Source organism: Dromiciops gliroides, chromosome 2, assembly GCF_019393635.1.
Source record: "Dromiciops gliroides isolate mDroGli1 chromosome 2, mDroGli1.pri, whole genome shotgun sequence".
NCBI classification, from domain to species: Eukaryota; Metazoa; Chordata; class Mammalia; order Microbiotheria; family Microbiotheriidae; genus Dromiciops; species Dromiciops gliroides.
In genome coordinates this window covers 258,472,280-258,489,474 of record NC_057862.1, presented here as the reverse complement: position 1 = coordinate 258,489,474, position 17,195 = coordinate 258,472,280, and the positions used below count along the sequence as shown (strand labels likewise).

The window sequence follows — 17,195 nt, the reverse complement described above, 5'->3', positions numbered from 1 at the left end:
TATTCAAGGAAATTCAGTTCTGTAGAAAAATACCTTGGAAGCTGAGCTGTTCCTAGGTTTAAGCACATAGTCTTTCTTGGAACCAATCATAACAGTAAGAACCTATCGGGTAGGAAATTTACTTTGATTTTCATTCTGATTTCAAAATATCTATGCACTGCTGAAATTTTCTCTAGAATCATTCACATTTATACAGCTTATGTTAACTCTACTTAGCTGCAGAAGGAGTGAAAGAGGAAAGCCAGATTTGTATCATATATTGGTTAACCAAGGTTTTAAAATATTGAGTAGGGTCTTAGATTTTCACTCCTCGGATTACTGAGACTCTCTAGTATATTGACTTGTCATGCTGGTGTAATCAACACTCAATTATTTACCTTAATGAAAATGAGAAAAATGAGGCAAAGGTAATGCAAAAAGTAGATTATTTTTTAAATTGCAAAAACACATTTGTATTGGGGTTTGATGTTCATTACCTAATTCCTAAAGTAATATAGCTTTCTAATTGTAAAATTATAGACATGGAAGGAACCCTGAGAGTTTTCTTTAGGCAGAGAAATGCCTAAAGAATTCAAAAACAGGGGCAGTTAGGTGGCGCAGTGGATAGAGCACCGGCCCTGGAATCAGGAGTACCTGAGTTCAAATCCAGCCTCAGACACTTAACACTTACTAGCTGTGTGACCCTGGGCAAGTCACTTAACCCCAATTGCCTCACTAAAAAAAAAAATTCAAAAACAGATGATTGTCTAGTTTCTTTTTAAAAGAATTTTAGAGACAGAGGTACCACAACCTTCAGTAACCCAGTGTTCTATTACCCTGCTCAATCAGTCAGCATTTATTGAGTATCTGCTATGTTAATAGTACTGTGTAGTCAAGAACTTTATATGCTTAACTAAAATCTTTTCTGTTTTATCCATTTTAAGAAGAACTCGGCATTTTCCTCATAAAAACCTTGATATAAATAAAGACAATAATTGTGACTACTTAACCTTCTCCTCTCTAGCTCAACTGTTAAGATTTGCCCTCACTGGATCCATTCTAACCCTTAAGTAACTGTTGTCATTCTTAACTGGATCCTCTTTAGAGTGAGATTCCAAATTAAAACATTATGGAAATGGGATATAGCAATCTAATAAAAATATGGCTAAGGCAGAACATAATGGAGGAATTACCCCTACAGTCCCTGTGTGTTAGACTCTATTAATGTGTCAGATTTTTATCACCGTAGCATTACATTGTTGATTTGCATTCAGGTTATTAAAATTATTTTAAATTTCCAGGGAACATATTAATTGTCAGCAGGAAAGACCACTCCAAATATAAACTGGATAGCATGGAAAAGTCTGTCTGAGAGCAAAAATTTACTTTAGTATTAAGCAGCATGGTGGGGCAGAAAAAGAAGTGTATAGGAAATCAGATGACTTGGGTTCTAGTTCTAACTCCAGCTCCAACATTCACTAGTTATGTGATTTTGGATGAGTCACTTAATTTATCTAAGCCTCACTCTATTCTCTATTCTTCTGTGAAATGGGTATAATAATATCTGCTCTGTCAATCTCTCAGGGTTGTTATGAGATTCAAATGAAGTAGTATGTATGAAACTACTTTGTATATCGTAAAGCACTATAGAATTATAAGGTATTATTGTAAACCATATGTGTTTAACTGAGAGTTGACTATCACCATTCATTTATAGAATTATATAGCTCTATGTAGCCTCCAATGACCAATGTTTGTGTGTGTGCAAGCGTGGGTGTGCATAGATGCACACATGGGTGTGGATAGATAGAGATCTTTCCCCATTATTTAGAATCTTACTCACCTGAACTCTTCTGCCTCAGTGGCTGGCTCTGTAACAACAATCTCCTTTTCATCAAGGTCAGGATTATTGATCTCTTTTTGTATAATAGTTTCACTTTGTTTCAAGTTGGTTTGATTATTCACTTCTGATTTACTCTCACATTCTTCAAAATCTACTTCAGAGATGATCATATTAGATGGCTCATTTTCAAGGATAGTATCACTTTCTAGATCTTGTAAATATACAAGCTGCTCACTTATCTCATTTATCTTTGGAAATAATAACAAACATAAAATAAGACATAGTAAGAACATAATTTAATAATATTTGGGAGTGGGGCATAGTTCAGACCTGTGATTTTATTTGAAGAAGGTACCCTGGTTTGAAAACTACCTTCACTGATACAGATTGCCAACTTCTCTATGTTTTACAATCTTTTTTTCTTTTTCTTTTTCTTTTTTTTTTTTTTGGTGAGGCAATTGGGGTTAAGTGACTTGCCCAGGGTCACACAGCTAGTAAGTGTTAAGTGTCTGAGGCCGGATTTGAACTCAGGTCCTCCTGAATCCAGAGCCAGTGCTCTATCCACTGCACCACCTAGCTGCCCTATGTTTTATAATCTTACAGAATTGTCTGGGCACTAAGAGGTTAAATGACTTGCCCATGGTCACCTATCTAGTATAAGTCTGACTTAGAATTTGAACTTTTTTTCCTGACTACAAGGATAGTCTTATTGAGTACCCACATGGCTTAGGGGTTCACTTTCATAGGGGCAAGGGCTTAGCTAGGAAAATTAATTCCCATGCAGAATTAACAAAAGGATACAGAGAAAGCACTAGTGCAGTCTATATAGTGCCAGTACAGTCACTTACTGAAAGAAACCATTTATACCACCTTCTTATATGCCTACTTGCAGTCATCTACTGATCTCAAGTCACTCTTCAGTGACTCTTTTACCCAGCTCAGTTTTTCTCTCCCTGTCATCTCCTGATAATAGTCTTGGGAATTTCAGCATTTATATTCAGTATTTAATCCCTCTAAATTCATGTCCATACGATTCCTTAACATGTCCAACTCCAATATTTGTCTTCATTTCGCTTCAAGTCACCTACCAGGATGGTTATAAGTTAGAGATATACATCACTCTCTCTGTGTTTTCCACTTCCAAGGTAGTGAACATTGAAATTTCACTCTTCAATCACAACTTCCCATCCTTTTATTTCTCTAACTCTTGCACTGATACTAAATCTATATTTTCATTTACACTTACTTATTCTTCACCCTCATTTTACCTTCCAGTTCCTTGACCTATCCTTACTGTCCTGTTTATATTCCCCACATTGGTTTCACCAACCTCCATACCCAGATTGACCCTGGGGTCTGCCACCTTAGTATTTTACCAGCCATGATTATAGAATCCCTTGTCCTTGTGACTTTCCAGTATTTCTGGCCTGCTAATTTTCATCTTTGGACAATCCTGGCATTGGGTTTTTAAATTTCTGCTTCTGGACTGCTCAATGTCATAAGAGTGTCAGGAAATCAGAATTATTTTATCCACTATAAATTTATAGTACATTATATTATCTGGGTATTTCCTTGCAGTTCAACAGTCAATCAATCATTTATGAAGTGTCTTTTATGGGACAAGCATTGTGCTAGGCACTGGGGATACAAATACAAATGGAATAATCCCTACTCTCAAGGATCAAGGACCTTACTTTCTAACAGGAGAAACAAGGGAGTTTATGTACTTGTGTCCTTGTTTCTCCTGGGTGTGTATATATACATATAAGCACGTTTACGCAGAAACACATATGCATATACACATGTATATATGTCCTTATTTCTCCTGCACATATACCTTCTACAATACATGTATAAACATGTATATACATTATTTGCACAACACACAATATGTATATATACATCCACATGCACACACATACACAGTGAGTATCCTAAAAGTCTTAGTGCAGTTTTAAACTTTACCCATAGGAACCTGCTTGTCAAGGACTGGAGAATAGTTGAATCTCCACCTTTTGTGTTTTGTTTTTTAAACTTGGGCAATGAGGAAGACACGTCAGTGGCCTAAGTCACAGTCCCCTGAGTCAGTTAAATCTCTAGGATATCAATCATTTAAAGAAAAACTAGCCTAACCTACATGGGACAGGGCCTTAGGATATTGCTCCTACCACATCTGGCTCTATCACTTTTCACATATTGTAAAAAGATCCATATTTGCAAAAAATATTTATTGCAGCTCTTTTTTTTTTTCGTAGTGCACAAAACTGAAAACTAAGTGAAAGTACATCAATCTATTGGGCAACAGCTAAACAAATAATAATACTGTGCCAGGAAGGATGAAGAAATGGCTGATTTCAGAGAAATATGGGAATATGTTATGAACCAATTCAGAGAGAAGCGTATGGAACCTTGAGAACAATTCAATAACATCAGTATGAAGAAAGACAACTTTGAAAGACTTGGGAACTCTTATCAACACAATGTGCAATTATGTTTCTAGATGATGAAGCATGCTGCTCATCTCTGGACAGAGGGATAATGGACTCAAGATATGGAACAAGATTTTAAGTTCCTTTAGGACAAGGACCATGTCTTATTTATCTTTGTGTCCATCATACCACCAAGCACGTTACATTTTACTTAGTAGTCTCTGAGTATTTGTGTTGTGAATGAACCTAATATACACAAGAAAAGTAAAGCAATTGAAATGATTACTTATGATATGAAATGAGAAAGAGAAAGGGTTTCACCTTTCCACACCCCAGCCTCAGTTAATATAATTTCTTTTCTTTTTTTTTTTGCAGGGCAGTGAGGGTTAAGTGACTTGCCCAGGGTCACACAGCTAGTGTCAAGTGTTTGAGGTCGAATTTGAACTCAAGTCGTCCCAAATCTAGGGCCAGTGCTTTATCCATTGTGCCACCTAGCTGCCCCCCCAGTTAACGTAATTCCAAAAGGCCCTGAATATCATCACAAAGAAGTAGAAAGGTAGTCATAAATGATGAGGGGTTTTTGTTCGTTTTTTTGTTTTGTTTTGTTTTTTGTTTTGTTTTTTGCAGGGCAAAGGGGGTTAAGTGACTTGCCCATGGTCACACAGCTAGTAAGTGTCAAGTGTCTGAGGTAGGACTTGAACTCAGGTACTCCTGAATCCAGGGCCGGTGCTTTATCCACTGCACCACCTAGCTGCCCCCAATGATGAGGTTTTAATGTGTAGAAAATGGAAGTCAATGTCCTGTGAGTACTCTTTTTTTTTTTGGCGGGGGTGAGGCAATTGGGGTTAAGTGACTTGCCCAGGGTCACACAGCTAGTAAGCGTCAAGTGTCTGAGGTCAGATTTGAACTCCGGTCCTCCTGAATCCAGGGCTGGTGCTCTATCCACTGCACCACCTAGCTGCCCCAATGTCCTGCGATCCCTTTATAAGATGTGAACTTCTTTGATTTAAGAAAGAAACAGTGTGATTGTCTAACCAAACAAACTGACCATATCGCTAGGGACATTGAATAGCTAGAAAAATTTTATCAATTTGCCTGTTTGCTAATTCACCAGTTGAAGAGTTGGAGTCAGAAGTGGAAGAATGAGGCCTTCTAAGAATTGTGCTTATGTAAAGTACATCCTATGGGAGATGTTTTTGTATTCTATTTGTTTTTGTATTGTTTTTGCTGTGCTGTTTGAGCAAATCCCTTTGCTAAGAGCTAATTCAGTCTGCTTATTGTTTTGTTCAGTTGTTTCTGTCACAAAGGACTCTTTTTTTACCTCATTTGAATTTTGTTAGCTTCATTTTTTAATAGATATGGATATAGATTTATATTTATATATAAAATAGTTTCTTACAAAAAACCAAAACCAACTTAAAAAAAACAAAACAAAACAAAACCAGGAGTCACATGGATTTTTTTTTTTAAAGACATTGGAGTGGTTTGCCATTGCCTTCTCCAGCTCATTTTATAGGTGAGGAAACTGAGGCAAACAGGATTAAGTGACTTGCTCAAGATCACATAGCTAGTAAGTGTCTGAGGCCAGATTTGAACTTAGTAAGATGAGTCTTCCTGATTCCAGGCGTGGCACTCTATCCACTGTGCCACCTAGCTGCCCCATTGAGTCTAAATTGTATCTACTGTCTGATTGTTAATGGTAAGGGCTCAGGAGTTACAGGATTAGAAATATAACCCCATCCAGTGACCCCTAGAATACTGATGATGGTGGGAGTAGTAGTAGTAATTTGTTGTAGTTATTATACTCTGGGTATCCAACTCTTGCTAGTTGACAGGAGTATTCCAGAGGGATTATTATACTCAGAGACCCATTAGAGATATTCTTCATCTGAGATTTTCCTTCTTGGATACCCTAGTTTGCAGGGATCCACTGGAGAAAAATTATCATTTTTTCAATTTTTTTTTGTTTTAGACTATAATTGGGATCCTATTTTCTAATGTTTCCTTTGAGATAACTTTTGTTTGAATGCTTAAGTACCATTTTCTATTTTATCACTGTGTATTTTGTGAGTATTGTAGTGTTTGTGAGTGTTGTATCAACAGTATGGATCCCTAAAATACAGGTGCCTAAAAATTCACTCAGAAAACACTTTGGGAGTTTGTCCCTATAATTTTTTTTTTCTTTTTATGGAAACTTAGACGAGAAATAGAGACCATTAGACTATGCAAAAGGATCCCTCTGTACTTCATATTGACTTAGAAAACCATGTATTAATATTACATACATTTTATTATATTTTTATTTGTTTTGCTAAATACTTTCCAATTACGGTTTTGGTTTGTGTTTTTTTGTTTGTTTTTGGTGGGGCAATGAGTCAATTACAGTTTTTTTGTTTGGTTGGTTTTGTTTTTTAGTGAGGCAATTGGAGTTAAGTGACTTGCCCAGGGTCACACACCTAGTGTCAAGTGTCTGAGGTCGGATTTTTTTTTTTTTTAGTGAGGCAATTGGGGCTAAGTGACTTGCCCAGGGTCACACAGCTAGTAAGTGTTAAGTGTCTGAGACTGGATTTGAACCCAGGTACTCCTGACTCCAGGGCTGGTGCTCTATCCACTGCGCTACCTAGCTGCCCCCAATTACACTTTAATCTAGTTCAGATCACACTCCTTGTGTTGTGGGCTGTTTCTTTGACACCTCTAACTTAGACTACTCACTTTATTGTGATGAGTCAAGATAGCATTTCTAAGATCCTCAAGTAATTGCAGATCCATATAAGGTTTGCTTGCAGGCCTAGAGACTCCCAGTAATCAACCCTAAAGGCTTAGTCTATTTGAGGGATCCTCAACACCTCTTTGGTGGAGTTTCTGGGTTTGTTTTCTTTTTTAAGTTAATTTACTTGTCCTGAGGGGTAAGTTTAGACTTCCAGTTATATTCTCTCTATGTTTCAGGAATCCCTGGAGAAAATTTGAGTATCATGTGATGCAAGGACCTAGAAGACATTTTTTATCTAAAATCCTAGGGGTGTTCTTACATATGAAAAGGTTCCTGGAGACATATTAAGGTACTCTGAGTGTAACAGAGGTATTTTGTTTGGAATTGTAGTTGGATTCTCCTGGCTGTTTCAAGGACCTGTATGTTGTTGCAGGCACCCAGAAGGAATTTTCCAGGATTAAACATGATCTGTACATGGAGTCCAGAGCAAAGGAGCCCCTTAGAAGAGGGTGAGTTCCTCAGCCTCCCTGGATCCAGCGCTAGTTAGTACTTGGTGCGTGACTGAACTCACAGCAGAGGGGCCCCTGGAGAAGGAAAGGACCTCTGAGAGGAGCCTTGCACCTCCTTGGTACCAATGAGTTAGCACCAAGTCAAGGTGGTTTGGTTTCTCACCCAAAGGATAAGGGATTCATTTCCAGTTGACCCCAGGTCCTTAATCTCTGTAAAGAGAACTTTATGTGTTCTAGGCACCCAATTTTCCCTCTGAGATGGAAAGCTTGATTTTCTTTTCCCTTTGTTTATTGTCTTTGGGTGGGGAAAGCTTTTGCATGAGGTAACCTCTGATGATTTGTCAAATGACAAATTCTCTTAAATTGAATCACCATGCATTTGGAAGTAAATGTTAATTTCCTAATACTAACCTATGTCATTTTGACTTTTCTCAGAGTTTTCTTTTAGTATAATTAGTGGGGAAGGCACTGGAAAGGACAATACTTGAATCTCCCCAAAAGCCATCCAGAGTTTGGGATTATGGACTTTGTTGAAAGCACTGTGGTCGATTTGCTAGAAAAAGCAAATGTTTAACTGGGAGTAGAGGATGAGAGAAGGGTTTTTACTTCCCTTTTCAATTAATGCAACTATGAAGGCCCAGAATGTAATCGCAAGGTGTTTAGTGTAAAGGTGACACACATGAAGAAATTTTAATGTGTAAACATGTGTCATACAATATGTGTGATCCTTTTATGAGGTATGAAACTCATTGGTGACGATTTTGTGGATTTAAAATAGCTTAGAGTAATTTTAAGCAGTTTGTTCAGGAGTTAACCAGTTTGAGAATTAAACCCAGAAATGGGAGAAGAACCAGGTTCTTGAAAAGGAGTCACTACAATTCTCAATGACCCATAATTTTTTTTTTTTTTTGTAGGGCAGTGGGGGTTAAGTGACTTGCCCAGGGTCACACAGCTAGTAAGTGTCAAGTGTCTGAGGCTGGATTTGAACTCAGGTACTCCTGAATCCAGGGCCAGTGCTTTATCCACTACACCACCTAGCCGCCCCCGACCCATTATTTTTTAAAAATGCTATCTACATGCAGAGAGAGAACTGATGAACTCTAAGTACAGATTGAAGCATGCTTTTTTAAATTTTATTTTTCTTGTGTATATTTTATTTTGCTACATGACTAAAATGAAAATATGCTTCGCATGACTTCATAGGTATAATTGCTTGCCCTCTCAAGGGAGATGGGAGAAGTGGGAAAGAGAGAGAATTTGCAACTCAAAATTTTTAAAGAATGAATGTTGAAAATGTTTAAAAATGCAATTGGGAAATATTTAAATAAATAAATAAATGGATGAATAAATAAATAAATAGGTAGATAGATAAATAAAATTTTAAGGAAATTACTTTTGCTTGAAACAAGGGGATTTTCTCTCCCTCCCACCATTGACTTGACCATGTCATCCAAGAGACTGGACTAGTAGGAACAGAGAGATATACTGAGGACAAAGAGGTATAGAATCAGGGGAGAAGGCAGCTTCAAGGAACCTGACCCTTCAGGATTTGTTCGTTATACTTTTGCCACATATGTTCCCAAATGTATACCTCACTATAATTGTACTTCAGGTAGAGTTCTTGAATTCTTGTGGCCACTCTTCCTACAGATATACTATGTACACGCTATGTGGGGGGTGGGGGCAGGGATATTTTTTCAACTTTTGTTCTTGTTATGCTATTCAAACAAATACCTTTGCTAAGAATTAATTTAGTCTTTTAGGTAGGTGATTGTTCATAGGAAGAACACCTTCGGGAGTTCAGGAGTTAAAGTGTTAGAAATATAATCCCAGAGTTATCCCTTAAATCCAATAAAGCAGCCACATTCTAGGAATCCAACCCTTTGAGTGTAAATGTCAAGCAAGGGAGTAGCTTTTGTATGTGTCTTCATGGCTCATTCAGTTCTGTCTCTCCTTTCCTGCTGTTAACTCTTTAATGACTAGGCATTTCTGATTTCCTGATTTCCTGTTAAGTACCTTCACCTCAGTATATTACTGATACCTCAAACATGTACAAACCTGAACTCAGTTTTTCCTTGAAAATTCATCCCTCCCTCTAACTTTTCTATTTCTGTTCACAGTAGCTGTTGTCTAGACTTCGAGTATACTCTCTTTCCTTCTTTGGTGTGTAGAGTACCTGGTTCTCTCCCTCAACTACTGCTTTCAAACCAAGGGACTTCAACATATATATTGATATTTCAACTTCCCAGTTCTTCAATTTACTAATAATGTCCCATGACCTACTCCACCCCACCACACATGTACACAGATATGGTCATATCTAGGATTTTGCCATCACCTACAAGTTTACCCTCTGGAGTGCCTGCTTCACTCTTAACCAATTTCCTTTTATCTTAAACCTATTACTTAGAACCTAGTATAATGCTATATACCTTATAGGTAACAATACAGGTTGGGTGATAGTGGTAGTAACTCTCGATCTCAGGATTTTTGTGATTTTCTCGTCAACCACTTTGTTCCACAGATATTAACAATATTTAAATTACCAAGAGTATATTCTTAACATGTTCATAATTAATCCTTTCAAACTACCTTAAATCCAAGCAGAAAACATAATCTTTGGTTGTATGTTACATTTGACTTTAAATATTTAATGTCCTCCATGTGACTTACTTGAATATCATCCTCAGCATTGGTCATTTTGTCAGTGTTCTCATAGACTTTTGAAATTTTTCGGCCTACTGTAAAGGTAGTGGCCTTCTGTGATTTTATAGTAGACTTCAGGAGAGAGATGAGCTCAATCCATTGTTGGAATAGAACATCCTGTTTATGTGAGGGGGCGCAGAGCTGAAGATAGTAGGCACGTCCACTCACCAACTTTACTTTGAGGCACATTTTCGGAGCATCATGAACAGAAATAGTCACAAACTGCAAGGGGAGAACCCTGCAAACAAACTCAAAAGTGACGTGATCTGGAAACCTAATAATACTCTATATTCGTATAATCCTTTATACTTTTCATTTTCAAAAAGTTTTTTGTTGATTTTTTTTCTACCACTTTCATTTCAGGATATATCCTTCCCTGTCTCCTATCCAAAGAACCATTCCTAGTCACAAAGACTAAAAAAGAAAGAAGCCGGCCAAACCAACCAACATATCAATCATGGCTGATTCAACATTTCACTCCCCTACTTCTGCAAAGAGAGGAAGGAGGTACATTTTCTCAACTCTTCTCTAGGGCCTTTATACTTTTCAAAATGCCTTCATATTCTATGATCTCATTTTATGTCTGTTACAGTCCTTTGAGGAAAGTAGGGCTGATATTATTCCCATGTAAGAGGTGAGAAAACTTGAAATTTACTGAGGTCACACAAGTTAGTGCTAGACTAGCATTAAAGTCTCCTGATTCCTAGTTCTGCTATTTTTCCATTCAGATTTTATTATGCATAGACTTTGTTTACATGCCCACTGGAGGAAATATTGTATATAAAAATATGTACATATTTTCATTTTGTATCTTCAACATTTAACTGAATTTCTACTGATTGCTAAATTGTCTTGTCTCCATGCCTTTTCTTTTTTTTTTTCCTTAGGCAACTGGGGTTAAGTGACTTACCCAGGGTCACACAGCTAGTAAGTGTCAAGTGTCTGAGGCTGGATTTGAACTCAGGTACTCCTGACTCCAGGGCCAGTGCTTATCCACTGTGCCACCTAGCTGCCCCCTTCCATGCCTTTTCATTGGCTGCCCAGCCTCCTCCCTCTCTGTCTCTGGTTCTTGGAATTCTTGGTTTTCTTCAAGAATCATCCTTTTTTTTTTTTTTTTTTGGTGAGGCAGTTGGGGTTAAGTGACTTGCCCAGGGTCACACAGCTGGTAAATGTCAAGCGTCTGAGGCTGGATTTGAACTCAGGTACTCCTGATTTCAGGGCCCGTGCTCTATCCACTGCACCACCTAGCTGCCCCTTCAAGAATCATCTTAACTGCCACTTCTGCCAAAAATTTTCCCAGCTGCTTCTGCCTATCCATCCAAGATTATCTTGGATCTACTTTCTATGGCTTGTATATGCATACAAAAGTACACACAATATACACACAATCTCTCTCCCATTGGAATATAAGCTCCATGAGGGCAAGGACTATTTTACTGTTGTCTTTGTATCTCTAACATTTAGCATAGCATCTGATACATAGTAGATACTTAATAAATAAATGATTAGGCGATTAACTTATTGGGAAAAGAAGAAAGGAAGGAAGGGAAAAAACAAGAAAGAAAAGAAGAACAAAAGGACAGAAGGAAGAAAGGGTATGGATTTTATTGATCTTGTCCTCAGAAATCTTATAGTCTAAGTGATATTCTAGGAAACATTCATGGAGAACTTTTGTTATTGTTGTTCATCCTTTGTTTTCAAAGAGAACCAATGACATCAGGAAGGAGATGTCTTGACATGCAAGTAAATTGGATTTAAGTGAGGCAGAGCTGGGCAGTCATCAGCCTCATTCTCTCCTCCAGAATCCACTGGTAAGATATTAGGTTGAGACAACCGGTCATGGCCTCAGATGCAATGAGAGACCTTGGCCTTTTTAAACTAAGGCCTTTCCCAAATATCAGTTTGTTTGAGGAAATGCCCATTCAGTAGTGAAAGGCTAGGTAAGACTGGAGGCAAAGGTGGACTAATTTGCTTTCACAAAAGAATCAATCTGTGAGGAGAAGACTCAAGAATTTTTAACAATTAAAACACAGTATAATAGACTATCCCTACAAGACACTGATACAGTCATAACACCAATTTAGTACCAAAAGAGACAGAAAAGTATTTTTACATAAAGAAAGAATTACATCATCTGTTAAAGGGATATAGGATATTGCTGCTCTTATAGATGAACACTTTGGTACCTAAAAAGAACATGAAAAGAAGTCTGACTTAAATATGTTAATGTATATCAAGAAACCACAGATTTTAGATGAGATTTGAGCAATTTTGGACAGAAAACAAATTGTCACATAAATGTATAATGGTGCCTTACTTGTGTGTGTACAATTTGATGGTTTAGAGAGAAAGAGAAAAAATGTTATTTATTAATAACTAGATAATCTGAACACAAAGAAACAGTTCATGGGTTGCTGGCCTTGTTAAACACTTGAGAATTGCAGGGAATTGTCCCTCAGCTTATTTGCATATAACTATTTTGACTAAGGAGGGTAAAACTTAAAAAAAGAGAGAATCATATAAACATTTGGAGACAGCAACAATAGTTAGCACCTACCATGTGTCAGATACTGTGTCAAGTGTTATATAAATATCTTATTTGATCATCACAACCAGCCTTTGAGATAGGTGCTATAACTACTTCCAATTTACAGTTGAGGGACCTTAGGTAAATACAAGTTAAGTGACTTGCTCAAGATCACACAGTAAGTATCTGAGGCAAAAATAAGGTGTGTGCGCACACGCATGCGCGCGCACACACACACACACACACACGAACAAACACACAGTTATTAAAACAGAACCCTGATATTCACACCAGACTAAATAATGATCAAGAAAGCTAGTGAGATGATTGTACTGTATAACCTGTATCAGATTTCTTGCTGTCTTGGGGAAGGAGAAAAATTCCGAACTCAAAATCTTACAAAAATGAATGTTGTGAAACCTATCTTCATATGTAATTGGGAAAAAAATAAAATACTATCAAGTGTGGGGGGGGGGGAAGCCAGTATGAAATTACAGTGATATCTTCTGTCCCAATAGGATAGAGAGCCTTATCCAGCTATAGAGCACATTTGACTACAAGGCACTGGGTCCAAAGGTAGCAAGAGCAGAAGGTTCCCCTGGGAAAGACCAAAGTCAAGTCAGGGAGCAGCTAGGTGGCACAGTGGATAAAGCACTGGCCCTGGATTCAGGAGTACCTGAGTTCAAATCTGGCCTCAGACACTTGACACTTACTAGCTGTGTGACCCTGGGCAAGTCACTTAACCCCCATTGCCCTAAAAAAAAAAAGTCAAGTCAGAGAGCCCCAAACTGGGGGCCTTGAAAATCTCAGGGAGTGGCAGCAGACAGCAACCAGAACTTGTGTTTACTAGTATACCAATGTAGTGCCACAGTGCTCAGACCAAAAGAGCCCAGGCTCAAGAGTTCTGAGGTCCCTGACACTGTCCTGAGGTGCTAGAAAGGTGCCTGAACATCTAGTGTTCTGAATATCAAAGCTTCAGGGAACCTAACCATAGGAGGCAGAGGAGGGCATAAGACCCAAAAGAACCTAGGCCCAAGATTGAGCAGGGCCAACCACTCTACCTAGAAATGTAGTAGGTGATAGAGCTTGGTTCTGAGACAAAGCCCCAATTCAGGAACCAAAGCTAGAGAACTGAGTAAATCAAAGAAAACCCCAAGAAGTATAAAAAAACATTGCAAATCTAATTCCAAAACAACTGTAAGCGAAGACTTTAAGGAAAAATGGATCTTCCACAAGGACCACAGGAATACAAAGAAATAAAGCACAAGATTAAAAAAAAAACTTTAAAAAATTAAAAGCTGAGGAAAGAATTAGAAAGATAGTAAGTGGAAGAAAAAGTGGTAAATTTTATCCAAGAAATGGACTCTCTGAAGAATAGAAGAACCCAAATAAATTAATTGCTCCATGAAATAGCAAGAGATATTATAATGAAATAAAAATGGAAAGAATAGAAGAAAATGTAAGATATCTGATATAAAAAATTACCTGGAATACGGTTTAAGGAGGGATAATGTAAGAAGTATTAAATTACTTAAAAACAATGATTTTTAAAAAGCCATGATACTTCATTTCAAGAAATCATAAATGAATATTGCCCCAGACTATTAGGACCAGAGAGAAGAGATTTAGAAAGAAGACACTGAAAATTTCCTAAAAGGAATTTCAAAGGGAAAAGTACCAGAAATGTCATAGCCAAAATGCAGAGCTCCCAAATCAAAGGAAAAGATTTCAAGCACAATAAACAGAAGCAGCTATAGTACCAAGCAGAAAGTACCAAAAACTACAGTCAGTTATCACAACACCTGACAGCTTCTACTAAAACAATAGAGATCTTGGAATATAGTATTTCAGAAAGCAAAATACAACAAAAAGTAACCTAACTTACCTTTGTCATGGGGGAAATAGGTAGTGGGGGTCCTTAAATATTCCTCTTTAAAGAATTATGCCCTCTTGCTACACAATCCAATTAGAATAAAATAGTCTTTTATTTAGGCACTTAGAGAAAATGAGGGGAGGAGATATCTTAGAGACATCTTGCTCCTCCAACAAAGGAAAGGCAAAAGTTTTTATAGAGGATGGATGGTGGGGGGATGGATGGGGTGACCACTACCTGACTATGGAAAGTTCCCTTTGGGGGTGAGGAAAGGCTTGAATGAGATGTGGTAGTCCTAACTTTGGAGTTATCTCTGTCCCCCCACAGCAGCCATTCCTAATGGGCTTATCTCACTTACTTCTTAGTTGTGTCCATCCTCATAGCTTAGCTTCTCAAGGAGAGTTACCCCAGACCCATATCATTATCCTATAGAAGAGAAATAGACTTTTTAATGGAAGACAGGACTTTCAGACATTTCTGATGAAAAGACTAGAGATGAGTCTTTGAAATACTAACACAAAAGTGTAGAGAAACCTACAAAGGTAAATTTACCTGAGCAATTGAAAAGAGCTATATGATACATTCTAATAGAATATGTATCATTTCAGAACCTGAATATCTTTTAGGGGTACTGAGGGAGTTAACAAAAGCTGGTGTCCTGAGGGTGCATTGGTTTTGTTCTGAGCATTTGAAGAGAGGAAAAGGAGGAATATATTAGTGTAGAAAGAAGGGAAGAGATGGTTAACAATAATGATGCCCCTTCAAAAAAAAAAAGGGACCATTGAATCTTTTTTTAATGCATAGAAGAGAACAGAAGGAAGTTCAGAAGGAAACAGATAAGCAGGACAGTTTTGAAAGTAATGTGTAAAATTTTTTTAATACTAGTACTATAAAATGGAGATTTGTAGTTTTCTATAGACTCCTCTTTTGTATTCTCCTTTGTGTACTGCTCAATAATTCTCTGGAACTCAGCAGTGGTGATGTGTCAAAAGGCTTATTTAGTGTCACTCTTGTAAGAATGGGCACCCATTGTGCAGCTGGTACGTGCAAAGAATGGGGGAGAGGAACAGCAGGCCCCGTTTTAAACCCTAGCCCCTAACGCAAATGGACCCTCCCCTTTTTCATCTTAGTCAATGGGGGAGGTGATACAGGGACAATTCTTCAGTCCTCCCTTATATGGACACAACTCAGGTGTGGACCTAATTGAGACCAGCTCAGGGTTTCCCTGAACCAGGTGATTTTGTTTGCTGGAGGCGGGGGAAGAAGGAGACTGTTTTCCACAAACTGGTTGGGAGGAGTCTAATTTGAATGGTGACTATTATATTCTTATTGAGAGGAGACCATTCCCCATTTCCTCACATGTACAGAAATGCTTCTTTTCTGGTGTTTAAGTTTAGAATAGAAAAAATTAAAAGATGATCAATTTCATAGGGGAAATTTGGTAATTAGTTGTTGTTTGTCCTTTGTTCTGAAAGAGGACCAATGACATCAGGACAGTGATGTCTTGACTTGCAGGTGTATTAGATTTAAGTGAGGTAGAGCTGTACAGAATCATCAGACTCACTCTATCCTCCAGGGTCATCAGGGAGTCCAGTGGCAGGATATAGATCCTTTGAGTATAGACAAGGAATTGTCCAGCCGAAGAGTGGTGAGGACCAAAGATAAGCAGTAAGCAGAGAAATGGTTCATGTAGCACATATGTTCCTCAATAGATCAATTACATCAAAGCCTTCAGTCCACAGTTGTGAGTTTCCCCAAGCACATGGCTTTTCCTCCCTCATGTGCTTGCTTCCCTGCCAGGTTTCTGTGCGTGTCCACTCTCCCCAAAGATACCAAATGCATTTGTGGGAGAACATTGCCCAAGTTTATGTGTGGATTATAATATATGTGCAGCTGCTTTAATATAAAGGCATCTGTAATGGGTGGGTTTTTTACTCTCATTCCTAAATAAATGGACTTTTTTTTTTTTTTTTTGGTGAGGCATTTGGGGTTAAGTGACTTGCCCAGAGTCACACAGCTAGTAAGTGTTAAGTGTCTGAGGCTGGATTTGAACTCAGGTACTCCTGAATCCAGGGCCGTTGCTCTACCCACTGTGCTACCTAGCTGCCCCTAAATGGACATTTTTAAGAGCAAAAATTGTGTTATAATCATAAGTGGCTGGATATGTAAGTAGAAATATATTGGTGGATGCTTAAGAGCTAGATGTGTGAGTAGGAAGAGTGAATAACCTTAATAGGATTACCCGATGACACTAAGAGAATTTGAATGGTAACCATGTAGCAATGATCTGTCTCTACATAGACCTGCCAAAGTGAAAGCAAGTTGGAGCGAATGAACCAGCTTAGAAATAGAGTGTGAGAGTGAGTAGGTATCCACATACCCCATGAGATGGAAGGTTGACATTGTTGGGGTCTCAGCTGCCCCATATATTGTGTTATATTGTGTGGGTAGTGATCATGCAACAGCTATTACACTAGTATAAATGAATACAATGACACAAAAACATAATGTCACAAGGTTTGGGAGAATACTTAGAACAGGGTCAAAATAATTAGGAAATGATTATCTGTGATAACAGATCTCAGAAAAAAATCACTAAGTCCAGCAGCCTGTATGCAA

The 17,195-nt window shown here is 37.9% G+C and overlaps 1 protein-coding gene across 1 annotated transcript in view; it reads right to left on the bottom strand.

Annotated features, from left to right (window-relative positions):
• FAM71D (family with sequence similarity 71 member D) overlaps window positions 1-17,195 on the bottom strand; it is a 50,951-nt gene that overhangs the window by 6,028 nt on the left and 27,728 nt on the right. The window contains exons 3-4 of the mRNA XM_043990156.1: window positions 10,144-10,414; window positions 1,823-2,070 (exon numbers count right to left, since the gene is read on the bottom strand). Coding sequence (XP_043846091.1) covers window positions 1,823-2,070; window positions 10,144-10,414 — 519 coding nt within the window. The remainder of the gene's footprint in view (window positions 1-1,822; window positions 2,071-10,143; window positions 10,415-17,195) is intronic.